This window comes from Myxine glutinosa, chromosome 11 (assembly GCF_964187855.1).
Source record: "Myxine glutinosa chromosome 11, kmMyxGlut1.1, whole genome shotgun sequence".
NCBI lineage: Eukaryota > Metazoa > Chordata > Myxini > Myxiniformes > Myxinidae > Myxine > Myxine glutinosa.
In genome coordinates this window covers 114,457,809-114,472,425 of record NC_136271.1, presented here as the reverse complement: position 1 = coordinate 114,472,425, position 14,617 = coordinate 114,457,809, and the positions used below count along the sequence as shown (strand labels likewise).

The 14,617-nt window shown below is 42.4% G+C and overlaps 1 protein-coding gene across 1 annotated transcript in view; it reads right to left on the bottom strand.

The window, feature by feature from the left end:
- Nucleotides 1–2,402: 2,402 nt before the first annotated feature.
- LOC137436971 (BOS complex subunit NOMO1) overlaps nt 2,403–14,617 on the bottom strand; it is a 57,890-nt gene continuing 45,675 nt past the window's right edge. The window contains exons 28-31 of the mRNA XM_068131227.2: nt 14,403–14,504; nt 7,946–8,065; nt 2,907–2,999; nt 2,403–2,764 (exon numbers count right to left, since the gene is read on the bottom strand). Coding sequence (XP_067987328.2) covers nt 2,633–2,764; nt 2,907–2,999; nt 7,946–8,065; nt 14,403–14,504 — 447 coding nt within the window. The 3' untranslated portion in view covers nt 2,403–2,632. The remainder of the gene's footprint in view (nt 2,765–2,906; nt 3,000–7,945; nt 8,066–14,402; nt 14,505–14,617) is intronic.

The window sequence follows — 14,617 nt, the reverse complement described above, 5'->3', positions numbered from 1 at the left end:
AAGAGTAGGTTTCGAGCCAGCCTTCCTACCTACACCTGCTGCCACAACCACACACCCATCCCCTGCAGCCAGCAATAATCACTGGCATTACTGCAAAGATCAGTCTGCTGCCATGACGACAGCATCCAAATAAACTTACTTTGCCTGGTCTTCGACTATTATTTAATGAACCCCAAGGGTCACGAATCGCTGCTCCTCACCAACGGTTTGTCTGCACCCTCCTCCATGGACTCTGAACTTTTCATTGTTGTTTGCTAGGCCGTGAACTTTTACAAGTGCAAATGCTTATCCTCAAGCAACTTTTAATGGAACAAACTTTTAATGAAATGGAACAAACTCCCTCTCTCTTCAATCCCACTCCTCCCTCCAGGTCTTGAAAACAGCTGTTCACCACCATCTCTTATCTTCCCCCATCCAAAACCTTGATCTTTTATACCCCCGCTAATTTACCCCAGATCCACTTTTTTGAAATACCGACTTCATTCCTGGAAGTCCTAGCAATGTGCACATGTTTTATTTTAACTCTCCCAGCCCCCTCCCCCCCGCCCCCAAGCCCTCTCCCTCCCACAGATCTCCCGATGTCCCTGCTCTCCATCTTGTTCTCCCGCTCCCTTTTTCTTATGTTTTATGTGTCAGTTTGTCTTTTGTGTGATCAATGTTAGCTCTTACACGAGCCTCGACCTTGTATACAAAAAAAAAAAATGCACATAATGAAATTCTCTTTAGAAATTGCAAGTGCGTACTCTGGGACGGGTGCGTCTGATAAGGAAAGGAACTCGGCCGACAGAATAGGTACATGATCGCATCCACGACACTGAATGTATGGAGATTACAATAGGACAGAATGGTATTCGTAATTAGTCATTTCAGTCCTGTCCCACCCCAGGATGTGGGGAGACCGAAACAAGTCTGACAGAAAGGGCGGGGCCGGGTTACGAAAAAGAATAAGGAAAGGCAGGCCATTGTTGAAATATAATAAATTAATGGGTGATGACGAAGGCACCCAATCAAATGCACTCGAGAATATAGCTCCACGCCACATATTGGACGCACACTAAAACATTTTTAGACCAAGCTTTTATCTTCTGTCTTTTTTAAGGATTACAAAGTTGATCGCCACTCCTTCAAAGCAAAAGTTGTCACACGCAGTTGAACATATTATAATCCACCAACGCAGTTGTGCTCAAAATGGACAATTTGGAGCATTCATGGAAAAAGTGATGGGAAGTCCTACCCGAGTTCCATTCAGGGATTTATTCCACGTGAGTCGAATCTACAGCTGTCGCTTACACCTCATTAAAGCTTGGTTTTGTGAACCAGATTCGTCATGTTCCGTTATATCTTTGTCCCTGTGTTGCAGTTTGTGGTTCAGTCCAATTTTCCGCGTTAAATCATACCTTGTTGTGCTGTATTTGTCGATATCATTTTCATGTTGTTCAAGGCCTACTCCTCGGATAGCCGCTGTGAGAATTCTGTGTCCCTTTTGTTGCCGTGTTCCTCAGTTTGTTTCTCCTTTACCCAAATATTGCACTTTCTACATCCTCAGCGTTATCCTATTTCTCCTCCTCATTACAAAAAAGGTAACAAAAAAAAAAAAATTCACACCAGTCTCATTCCACTTGAATTTCCTTCGGCCTTACTTCCTGTCCTCCATTTTTATTCCCCACTTTTCTCAATCACTCCAAACTGAATCTTCAGTGTAAATGCTTCTTCCTTCCTTTAAAAAGCATTTTAAAACATTTTAAAATGCTTCCTTTTCCTTCTTTCTTCATCAGGAATACCCATGTATTCTTCTTCACCAGAATCTATTCCTCTTCTTCACAAAGATTATTTCCCAAAACTGTTTGTCAGCCAAATGCTTTGTCCACCAACCCTCCTCCCGTACCTACAGCACCACCTTTCTACATGCCTTCAACAAAAATTCTTACCACCCATCCCATGATCTGCATCTCCATTTGTCTAATTTGGGAATTTGGAATCAGCATTCCTCCACTTCACGTCTCCTCTTTCTGCATCCTTCCTCATACCACCCTCTTCCCTTCCCCTTACAGCTTCAACGCTCATTCCACCCATTCAAACATTCCCCTCAACACACTCCGCAAAGCCCTCCGCATCCTGGACCCTCCCAATGCCTCCTCCCCCTAACTGTGTGGACCTCAACCATCTGAGGTTTCAGCTCCAACCTGATAGATCTCTCAATTCAGGCCAATGATGTCAAACTGGACATCGTCTGTTTAACACAATCCTTCCTCCCACAGGACGTCCCTGACTCCTTAGTATCTCTCCCCCTGGCTATTGTCTCCTCCGATTTGATAGGCCTGAACCCCACCCTGGCAGGGAGTTGCACTTTCCATCAAGAATGAATTCACGACTGAAGCAAATACAACGCCACAAGCGACATGAACCATGAAAAACGCTTTACGTAATCATGGCAGGCCAATTACAGGCGATCAGTAAGTACATCATTTCACTTGCATTTTGTACAATGACATTATAACCTTGGCAGTTCGTTTTCAATGCACAAAATAAATACTTTACAAGAGGAAGTTGCAAAATTTCCCACTCGGCAGCATCAAATCAAGTGGAACGACATCAAACGCAAACCTCAAAAATCGTACGCATTACTATCGGTTCACGTCTTCCGACTTTTCAGCTTTTTCCCCGGCTTTTTCGCTTCATCGACGAGGACCTGTTTGCCCAAAGTTTTCTGCAGGAGCTGAGAAGCTTTGACTCTGTTTCCAAGATGGACAAGTAGAGGTAGCAACTGGAAGAGATGGGTGTATTGGCTGTCAGCAATGCAGCGTATAAAGGCAAGAGTAAAACATGTACTCATATTGCACAAATATTGGAAAGTTATTGATCAATGTACAGTCACTTGAGTAAATTAAAAAAGTCCCAGCAGATACCTTATCACGATTGTAGATCGAAAGAAGCAGCAGTGCTGTCAGCGGCAGTGCAAGCAAAGAACCTTGTAACACTTCCTGCTCCATTTGGCGCTTCTATGTGCAGGACCACCAACAGAAGGACAGGTACAGACACCCATGCACCTCATTAGCACTGAGGTTTCCTCATTTTAACCTGCCACCCTCAAAAATAGTGACATAATGAATTGATCCTTAATTTAAGGGTGTAGTACCGGTGAAAAATTGAGAAAACTACATCGGTACCTTTGAGAGGCCTTTACACAAAAACAAAGTCAAGTTAATATCTAATTTTCAGTTTTTCTTGAAAGATATAATCTTGGCTTTAACTCAGACCAGTTTCAACGCTTCTTTGTCATATTACATGCATATAATTTGCATAAATTAGACCGTCAATAAAAAACAAGGAAAAACAAAGAACACATTTCTACTTCTATCTTCTATGTCACCTATCATTCTTTTCACACAAAACTTGGTACATGTATTATACATGTGTTACTCTACTACCTGATGAGAGGATTTTGTGAAATTATGTCAAATGTTCACTAATTAGCTAATTATGTCAATTACCAGATAAAACTTGGTTGTCCTTCAATAAATCCACAATGGCTACTCCTATAAACAAAAGCCTTCATCATTTTAAAGGAAGTGATATTCTGAATATCCTGTCCAAATTTCAGCCCAAAAGAATGATTTCCCAAGTTATAACAAATTTCATGCAAAATATTATATTGAATTGAATTGAAATTTTTCAATAATTAGGGGTACTTCTATGACCTCTAATAGCATGATTCTTGTTTATAAGACTATAAGGAAACTGTTCAGCTTAAAAAATAAATAAAAAATAAAAAATCACCTGTTCGCCAGTACTACACCCTTAACTGACAGCAAATGGAAATTAATTGTGTAATTGGAGAACTATTCATTTAAAGAGGTCATCTTTACATGTCAATTGCTTCACACTTCTTAATGATATCTTAATGATACAAAGTTGCATTAGATGCGGCCTACAAGATCTGCATTCCGCCTCCACTCCCCTTTTCCCCTACATTGTCCAAGCCCCATGTAAAGCTTTACATGCTGGTCAAGGCCATTAGTTTACATGCTGTGAATTACAAAGACAACAGTAGAAAATGGACAAATGAACCGTATATATGGGATTTAAACTTAAATGAGAGCGTTGTCAAAGGTGCACCATCGCAAATCCCCACGATTCCTAAAGCAAAAGTATCAAATTATATCAAAATATCAAATTTTAAGTTTAAATATTTTTCCCCGTTTTGACCTGTGACCGAAAGTCCCCATCACCTGGAGCAAAATCCCAAAAATTGTTACTTTTATGCATCCCCAAATGTTGATTCCATATACAAAATTTCATTAAAAATGTTTTAAAATGTGCCCGTAACTGCATTTTTTTGTATTTGACATTTTGACCATGGGGTGGGGCCAAAAATGATACCGATATCATTACCCTGCGCTCGCGAAGCGAAAACGGGGTTAAGCATTCAGTTGCGTACGTGTGCCGTGTGCCATACACGTGTGTGTTTTAAAAATTCATTTTATCGGCAACCGTTGAACCGATTGACATGAAATTTTCACCATAGGAGGGCCTTCTGCAGAATATTTTAATGATTATTATGACGTCATAGGTCACGTGGTACAGGCGTCATCTTGAAAAAACTTCGCACCTCTATCTCTGAAACCACTCCATGGAAAAAATTGAGACCTGGCCATTGTCAACTACTCCCCATGGGGAATAAGATATGTTAATGATGATGTCATCGCTGCCTTCGTTATGATGTCATAATTCGTCAAATACAACACTTGTCCGTCCGATCATTATTTTAAAAATTTCAGCAACTGTTGGTCTGATCGACACTACATTTTCACCATAGGAGCGCCTCCTCCTTTAGAATATTTTAATGATAATCATGACGTCATAGGTCATGTGTTACAGGCGCCATCTTGGAAAAACCGAAAAATGTTGCACCTCCATTTCTCCAGAACTGCTGCATGGAAAAAATTGAAACGTGGCTCATTGTAAATAACTCCATATGGGGAATAGGTGTTGTTAACGATGACGTCATTGGTGCCATAGTTATGACGTCATAGGGACAATACTTAGTCTGATGAGTTTGAAATTTATTGAGCGTGATCTATGCAACAATTATATCAGAGAATATAAATTTATGATGTCATCGCTCACGTGGTCTGGCAGCCATATTGGATCAAAGAAAAAAAATGTTCAAAAACAGAAGAGTTGGCTCACAACAAGTTGACTGCGCAGGGTAAGTATTCTATGAATACCATCTAGTTCCTTGTGCCATTTGTTGATAACAAATACCAAGTTTGGTGAATTTCTACACAACCGTTTAGGAGGAGATAGATAGCGTGGCAGACGGACCTGATTACAACATCCCCTGTTTGTTTTTGAAAAAGCATTGGGATAATTATCGAAACTCATTTGTGAAGTGTAAATGCTGTTGGGTTGTTACCAATGAACCCCATATTATCTGTAGCCTGAATCGCTTTGCTTTGTTTCTATGGAGAACATTTACCAAATTTTACATCATGCTCAAGCTTAAAATTATATATATACTACAAGAAAGCCGTGTGTGTGTGTATATGTATGTGTATGTGTGTGTGTGTGTGTGTGTGTGTGTGTGTGTATGTGTGTGTGTATGTGTATGTGTATGTGTATGTGTGTGTGTGTGTGTGTGTGTGTGTGTGTGTGTGTGTGCATCGTTGGTTGTTATCTCCATATGCAGGTTTCAGAAGGTGGAACAGAGCCCTTCCAGGTCTCAAAGTATCCATCTTAGTGTACGTTTGTGGCTATTTTTCTCAGCCATGGCTAAACGGATCTTCATCAAACTTTAGATATTCACCAATGAGTGCTGGGGAGTGTTTCAGGCAAAAAGAAAATGTAGTTGTATTTTTTTTTTTAACCACTATCGTGTCTAAGCTTTGTAGCAACATGCAAGGTACTATTAAATGATCCTCGACCCCATTCCTTAGTGGGTGCAGGTAAGTGTTTTAGGCCATTCGTTTTCTTCAAAACGCCAACAGGATTAGAACAGCACTGGGCAACGCGTGGTGCTTTTGCCGGGCATGGCCTGTGACCTTTGACCCCATAATTGAAACTTAATATTTGCAATATACACTAGAATATAAGAACCGTCGCTTCACTCACAGAAATACCAATCTTTGCTGCGATGACTAATCCATGGGGGATGAAAAAAAGGATTCCTGGGAGATCCTGCTCTCCGTGCAGGGATAACCAACGTCTCGTGTTGGCATTTGCAGTTTTGACACGCATGTCCATGTACCCATTGAAAAAAAAAAGTTTTTTTTGGGGGGGGGGGGGGGGATCACAAACATTCCCGGGAGTTACCCGAATCCACCATAGTTGAATTTATTGAAATCCGTTAATCCGTTCTTAAGTTATAAAACGACAAACAGACAAACACAGCTCCTTTTATAATATAGCTTCTTATACCAAGTTTGACTTGGATCCCTTCTGCCGTTCTTTTAATTATTGCTGTAACGAAACCCTATCACCAAAACGACAACCCGAAAACACAATTCCTTCCGCGACTTCGTCGGGGAGGCATAAAATCTGAGACTGCAAACTTCCCTCTATGGATTGCTGTCCTTGGTAATTCAAGAAGATAATTATGTTTGTTTGAGGTTTTATTCCATCTGCTTCACCTACCGACTGACAGGTCAATTCAAGTCAATGTAAATAATGAGAGCAATGATAATATTTTCGGCTGAGCAAATGAGACCTACATGTTATACGTGGTATTCTACATGTTATGTGGTGTTAAACAATTTATAAGCTCTGCAATGTCACGTACAGCTTGTAAGGATGTCACATGCAGGACAAGAGCATCAACAAGAGTACTTTTACCCAAGAGTACTTTGACAAGAGAACAAGAGGACAACAGTACTTTGCTTCGGATATCAAATCCTTCCTCCTCTCCAATGGCTTGATCTCTGATCATCAATTTGGTTTCAGACCAGGTCATTCTACTCTGGACATGTTGCTTCTGCTGTCTCAACAATGGATGGAGGTCCTCAATGCCAAACAGGAAATCAGAGCTGTCTCCCTTGACATTTCACGTGCCTTCGATACGGTCTGGCACCCAGCTCTGCCCACCAAACTCTCCTCCTATGGTATCCATGGAAATCTCCACGCATGGCTGGTGGACTTCCTCTCTGGTCATAGTCAACGTGTGGCCCTGAATGGATTTCTCACATCTCCCCCTTCCTGTTCATTCTGAAGTTCCCCAAGGCAGTGGACTCGGCCCTGTGCTTTTTCTGGTCTTCATCAATGATCTCTCCCACTCTCTGGAAAATCCTCCCTATCTCTGTTCGCTGATGACTCCAATCTCTCCCGCTCCATACCTCATCCCTTACATCGGCAGTCTGCAGCCTCCTCACTCTCTGCAGACCTGGACAAAAATCACAGACTGGTCAAACAAGTGGAACATGTCTTTCAATCCTGACAAATCTCACACTCTCACTATGTCTCTCAAAAATGACCGACTGGACAACCCTCTCCAAGAAGTTCTGTCACTCAAGCTTTTGTGTCTCACTATCTGCCATGATCTTTCCTGGGAAAACCACATTTCCAAGCTGGAAATGTTTGAGAGAGTTTGAGAGTTTGAGAGCAGGGACATTTTGTCGATGTCCCTGCTCTCAAATGTTATACTTGTGTGCTTCCCTCTCTCTCCCCATCTTGTTTCCCACTCCCTTTATCATATATTTTATGTTTGGTTTTTTTTGTGATTGATGTTAGCTCTTACACGAGCCTCGATCTTGTATTAAAAAACAAAAACAAATAAAAACAACCGAAATTAAAAGGACATATTTGGAAGATGAAGGTCAAAAGAAAATCAAATGGGATTCAATCCTGAGATGCCAGAATCATGAAGCATGAGTTCAGATTGGTAACATCAACCAAACCGACTGAAAGCAAAATTTTAGCAACGTGATTCAATAATCGAGGAAGCACATCATACCACTGGAGAGAAGTTGAACGTAATGTGCTTGTGCAGGCCATTAGTAGAAAAAGAAACCTCTGGGAGCTGGTAGTCATAGAAAACTTGGGAGAGTGACGAATCTAGGGTCAGTACGTACATCTGGAACAGACAATTACACGGAAGCATGCATTAGTACACAGAATTACAAACTAGGCCGTGGATATTTTTAAGCCTTTGGATAATACAAATGATAATTTAAAATTTGGTTCAAGTTTTCAGGACAAACTTTTTTAAAATATATATTTAAAATAATTACCAAGAAAGGTTGCTTGATGTTTTGCATTGTCATTGGAATACCACAATGATAAATCAACAATTGAACCAGTAATCATACAATATTACTTTATCATGAAAGCCACACAGCCGACGATTGATTAAGAGGGTGTGGTGGGTGGTAGGGGGGAGTGTGGATGGCGCTCGCTCAGGGCCAGGCAAAGAGGGGGATGGGTGCAGGGGCGGATTATCATTGTAAACACATCAGCCATTACTGTGCTCACCTGCCTAACAAAAGAAAGAAAGAAGTACAATTGGCAGTTTAGCAATTGCCCTATTTGGTACTTTAGTAATGTATTCTGACGTCTTTATCAGTCTTGATCGTTATGAAAATGTTTGCGAATGAAGGGTCTCCTCCCTCAACCCTGGACTCCCACCCCCACCCTCATTCAATACCAGATTGTCTAATAATAGATCTCTATCTACATAGAAAAACATGAAGTGGATATAGTTTGTAAGAGAAGGCCTTGTTATTTTTCCTTAATAGAATTACAAACAGGATTTGCTATGGTATGTAGATAAACAAGAGCGAGGATTGCTCTGCTCTGTCCCCTCCCACGGAGCCAATGAATGTTTTTTTTTGTTTTAACAAATTTTAAAAATTGATGATATGCCCTGAAACTCCAACTTGTTCTGTAACTTATCATAATAAAGCCATGTACCAAGTTTCAGTTGAATATTGTCGCGTCCCTAGCTAGTTAAGACCAGCCTGGGACAGATGAGCCAAACCAGCATACTCCCGAGGCGACCTCCCGATTATGGCAGTTACTGCTTGCGAGAGATGGGAAGAGACACGAAGGCTTATTCTCACTAAACACGGGTTTATTCCGAAACCCACAAAAATCAAAACACGACAAATAAAATGCACAGATAATGTTTTGAAAGCAAATAAGGCACGGAATGAAAATGTCGGAAATAAAACTGGGGTAAATAAATGAGGTGCCTCACAGACGGACTCACAAAACACGAACAGGGGGGAAATAAGAAAATAATAATTATCTTTGGCCAGCCGGCACTTAGCTATGGCCCCAATGAGTCCTTTTGGGAGATTGGTGGTGCAGACGAAGCTCGGTGATGCCCGTGCGGAAAGCGCACAAGATGGCGACGGCGCCGAAAGCGCAGCGTGTCGAAGGTGCTACAAGCGTGAGGCGAGTAGACAAGACTTTTGTCTCGTCTTTCTCCACCATCTGGGGAAGCACACGCAGCCTCCGACTTCCTTGTGAGCCAACAATCAAAGCTCCTCCTCACACTTGCCGCAGCAGAAACTCTCTCCTCACAGCCTGCACAAATATCGCCAAGCACTTTCTTCCTCGAGCTCCCAGCACGACCACCTCTTATTCGCTCCGACTACATTACCCCCTGGCAGCATCACTCCAGGGGCGTGGCCTGCCGGCCTTCTTCTCCGACCACATCAACACTGTCAGCTCCGCCTTTCCTGGGCGGGTCCTTTTTGCCACAAGTGTCTATAGGGTGGTCTTATATTGGCAGGCTGCCGTTTCGCCTGACCGGCGGTTGTTATAATTGTTAGGGTTGGTCACAGAGGGTTTGATGTACAGGGGGAATTAACCGTAAACCCTACTCAAATTAACACGGCATCATCCCTTGTATGATGAACATTTAAACACAACCTTAAGCTACATTTTCCCGACTGAGTACATCAAAATTCTCCTACGTGTCACATGGTCCATGCCATTTCTATACAATTCTACCATCCCTGCTGTATTATCTTATCTATCCCCATAAACGTAACAATATGTTAAAGGGTATGGGAAAAAGTGCAGAAAAACCATAGGTGGGACAGACAGAGAGCAAACCTATAATCCCTTCTGGGTAGGGGACTAATAACACGTTTTAACATTGTTGCATTTTATGCTGAGAATCCAGGTGGATGGAGGTTATGTTTTCAAGCCTTTGTTATATTTGTTATCTCAAAAAGTTGTGGATGGATTCGGCTTTTTAGTGGAGAGGTTGCGTATGCAACAAGGAAGAATTGATTCAATTTTGGTGAAGATTCGAATCCGTATCCGGATCAGAGAATTACAAAAAGTGATTTTTCACCATTGAGTGATAGTTATAAAGTGAGGCTAACCCCCGCTCTAGCAGGGAAAATGGCCTTAAAATGCATGTTGTTGTTGTTGTTGAGTGATAGTTATAAAATCGATACATTGCAATATATCACAAAAAGTTATGGACGGATTCGGACGAAACTTTGTTGGAGAGGTTTGGGTGTGTGACAAGGACTAATTGATAAAATTTTGGTGAAGATCCGAATATGGATTCTGATTTGATAATTATTTAATTATTAAAGATTCATCACCATTGAGAGATCGAGCGAAAAAGCGATAGATATTTAAAAAAAAGTTATGGACGAGTTATGACTAAAATTGGTGGACGAGTTGGTTTGGCGACAAGAACAAGCAGATTATATTTTGGTTCAGGTAAACTCTTCACTCTCAGCACGACCAACTCGTCCACCAATTTTAGTTGTCATTAAAGATACAAAATATACTCTCATTAAAGATACAAAACATAAACTGTTTAGCCCGGTGGACGTTTGTGCTCTACCGAGTGTCGTTCTAGTTTTTCCATGTCATTACGCAGTATGAAGTACTACTGTACTCCAAGATTCGTGTAGTTGCTATTTTATCTAAACCGCCTAAAGGAGACACGTTTTTCCAACTAAAAACTCAAGATAATAAAAATGAAAGCAAAGACAACGCTGTCTTTAACCTTGCGCATACTTGACAGTGCACTGTGACTTGGCTCACTGATGTCTATTACTACGGGATGGGAATGGGAGTGGAAGGGCCCATTGTTGGTTACCGCCTGGGGCCCAAGGCACCTTTAATCCGTCCCTGCATGCAGCAGCTCATTCTAGACATCAACAGATGATGTAAACATTTCAAAAGCTTTTCTTGGTGATGTGGTAAGCAATGTTTACAAAACGCTGCTCACAGCCCATTTTGGGAACTTAATTTATATGTTCTGTCCAAACCAACACCTATTGTTGGCAGGATAGTCTCGCAGAATGCATACTCACCTCCGAGCTGTCTAATCTGGATTCCAATTTTTACCCAGCAATAAGCTGTCACCCTTGTGTGTCACAGACAGGGAGAGGCATAAATGTGTGTGCTGCACCTTGAATGGGCGTTCCACCTTCTAGCATTAGTCGACTTGCGTTAAGGGTGTAGTACTGGTGTAGTACTCAAGACCGAACTCTCTTATCTGTCTCCCTCTTCCAAATCCTGGTGGCGTCTGGTCAAATCCGTTTCTGGTGTTTGTTCCCCCTCCATCCCCTCCCTTACCTCAAACGGCTACACAGCTGACTCCGCACGTGAAAAAGCTGAATGCCTCAACTCTGTGTTTGCCTCTAAATCTTGTGTCCCAAACCCATCCCTCTCTGTACCCACCATACCCAGTCGTACCCTGCTGCTCCTGGACTCCGTGTCCTTTCCTCCTGACAAGGTGGAAAAGTTTCTGTCAACCCTCGACTCTGATTCTGCAACTGGACCCGACGGCATCAGCCCACGGGTCCTAAAATCCTGCTCTGCTGCTCTATCTCATCCTCTCTCTGTTCTCTTCACCCTCTCTTTTGCTCAAGGTCAACTGCCATCTGCTTGGAAATCAGCCAACATCACCGCTTTGCACAAAAAAGGTGCAAAAACAGATCCTAGCAACTACAGACCAATCAGCCTTCTCCCAATTATCAGCAAAGTCATGGAATCCATCATTGCTTCGGATATGAAATCTTTCCTCTTCTCCAATGGCTTGATCTCTGATCATCAATTTGGTTTCAGACCAGGTCACTCTACTCTGGACATGCTGCTTCTGCTGTCTCAACAATGGATGGAGGTCCTCAATGCCAAACAGGAAATTAGAGCTGTCTCCCTCGACATATCACGTGCCTTCGACACGGTCTGGCACCCCGCTCTGCTCACCAAACTCTCCTCCTTTGGTATCCATGGAAATCTCCACGCATGGCTGGCGGACTTCCTCTCTAGTCGTCGTCAACGTGTGGCCCTGAATGGGTTTCTCTCATCTCCTCTTCCTGTTCAGGCTGGAGTTCCCCAAGGCAGTGTTCTGGGCCCCGTGCTTTTTCTGGTCTTCATCAATGATCTCTCTGACTCTCTCGAAAATCCTCTCTATCTCTTTGCTGATGACTCCACTCTCTGCCGCTCCATTCCTCTTCCCTCAGATCGGCAGTCTGCTGCCTCCTCACTCTCTGAAGACCTGGACAAAATCACAGACTGGTCAAACAAGTGGAACATGTCTTTCAATCCTGACAAATCTCACACTCTTACTATGTCTCTCCGAAAAGATCGACTGGACAACCCTCCCATCTACTTTCTCAACAATCCTCTCCAAGAAGTTCTGTCGCTCAAGATTTTGGGTCTCACTATCTGCCATGATCTTTCTTGGGAAAACCACATTTCTAAGCTGGCCTCCAAAGCCAGTCGCCGACTGGGCATCCTCCGTCGTGCGAAGTCCTTCCTCGGCACACCTGAGCTCCTCACCACATACAAGGCTTTCATCCGCAGCTCAATGGAATACTGTTCTCCCCTATGGGCCGGTGCTCCTGCCTCACACCTAGCTCGGCTTCACGCTGTTGAAACCAAAGCTTTCAGAATTATTGGAATCTCCCGCGATGAAGCTATCTCTGAGGGCCTTTCACTCACTCACCGCAGGCAGGTAGGTGGTCTTTCTGTCTTCTACCGACTCCTCTCCGGCCTTGCACCCCCAGCTCTCTCTGTGCTCTGTCCCCCAAATATTCCTACAGGTCGCACAAGATCTGCCTGCAACCCTCTGATGGTTAAACTGCCGAAATCTCGGCTCTCTGCTCACCTTCACTCTTTCATTCCTCTTTTCTCCCGCCTCTGGAACAAACTCCCTCACTCCCTTCAATCCCACTCCTCCCTCCAGGTCTTTAAAACAGCTGTTCACCACCATCTCTTATCTTCCCCCATCCAAAACCTTGAACTTTTCTACCCCCGCTAATCCACCCCAGATCCACCTTGTTTGAAATTCCAACTTCTTTCCTGGAAGTCCTGGCAGTGTCCATATGTTTTATACCTCTCCCACCGCCCCCTTCCCACGCCCCCCCCCCCCCCCCCAAAGCCCTCGCCCTCTCTCAGATCTCTCGATGTCTCCATGTCTCTCGGTCCCTGCTCTCAAATGTTGTGTTTGTGTCCTTCCCCCTCTCTCCCCATCTTGTCTACCGCTCCCTATGTTATATGTTTTATGTGTCGGTTTGTCTTTCTGTGTGATTAATGTTCGCTCTTTCACGAGCCTCGACCTTGTATACAAAAAAACAAAACAAAAAAAACTGGTGATTTTTTTTTTGATTTTTTTTTTTTAGCTGAACAGTTTCCTTATAGTCTTATAAACAAGAATCATAAACAGGTCATAGAAGTACCCCTAATTATTGAAAAATTTCCAAATTTTCTAACATCATACATGCCCCTCAATAACCGGAAGTAGAAGTATTTGTTATAACTTTAATTTGCATCATTCTTTTGGGCTGAAATTTGGACAGGATATTCAGAATATCACTTCCTTTAAAATGATGAAGGCTTTTGTTTATAGGAGTAGCCATTGTGGATTTATTGAAGGACAACCAAGTTTTATCTGGTAATTGGCATAATTAGCTAATTAGTGAACATTTGACATAATTTCACAAAATCCTCTCATCAGGTAGTAGAGTAACACATGTATAATACATGTACCAAGTTTTGTGTGAAAAGAATGATAGGTGACATAGAAGATAGAAGTAGAAATGTGTTCTTTGTTTTTCCTTGTTTTTTATTGACGGTCTAATTTATGCAAATTATATGCATGTAATATGACAAAGAAGCGTTGAAACTGGTCTGAGAGCCAAGATTATATCTTTCAAGAAAAACTGAAAATTAGATACCTCTCAAAGGTACCTATGTAGTTTTCTCAATTTTTCACCAGTACTACACCCTTAAACGGTTAAAATATCCCACGGTGCCCTTCACAAAGAGTAGGCTACCTATCGCTGGCACCCTGGACAAATTCCAAATTTGTGCTCTAACGTGCAGGGGGTACTGCAACGACAGCACCGCCCTGATCCCCCAAGCTTACAATGTTACCTGCAGCTGTGTAAAGAAGAATAAGAAGAAGAAGCCATATCTTCTACCCTCACCTCTCCATCATGCTGTAGTGGTGGAAAATGGAAGAAAGAGCTGTGGCCAAATGAAACCGTTTGAAATGGAGAGTCGCCATCCTCACCACGGTAAAGCACTGCCTGATACACCATGAACATCATGAAGTAAATCACAAGCTATATTTTGTTGTTTGCATTTCATTTGGTTTTTATTATTAACCAGACCTCATGTACCATTGCTCTTTGTTGGGAAA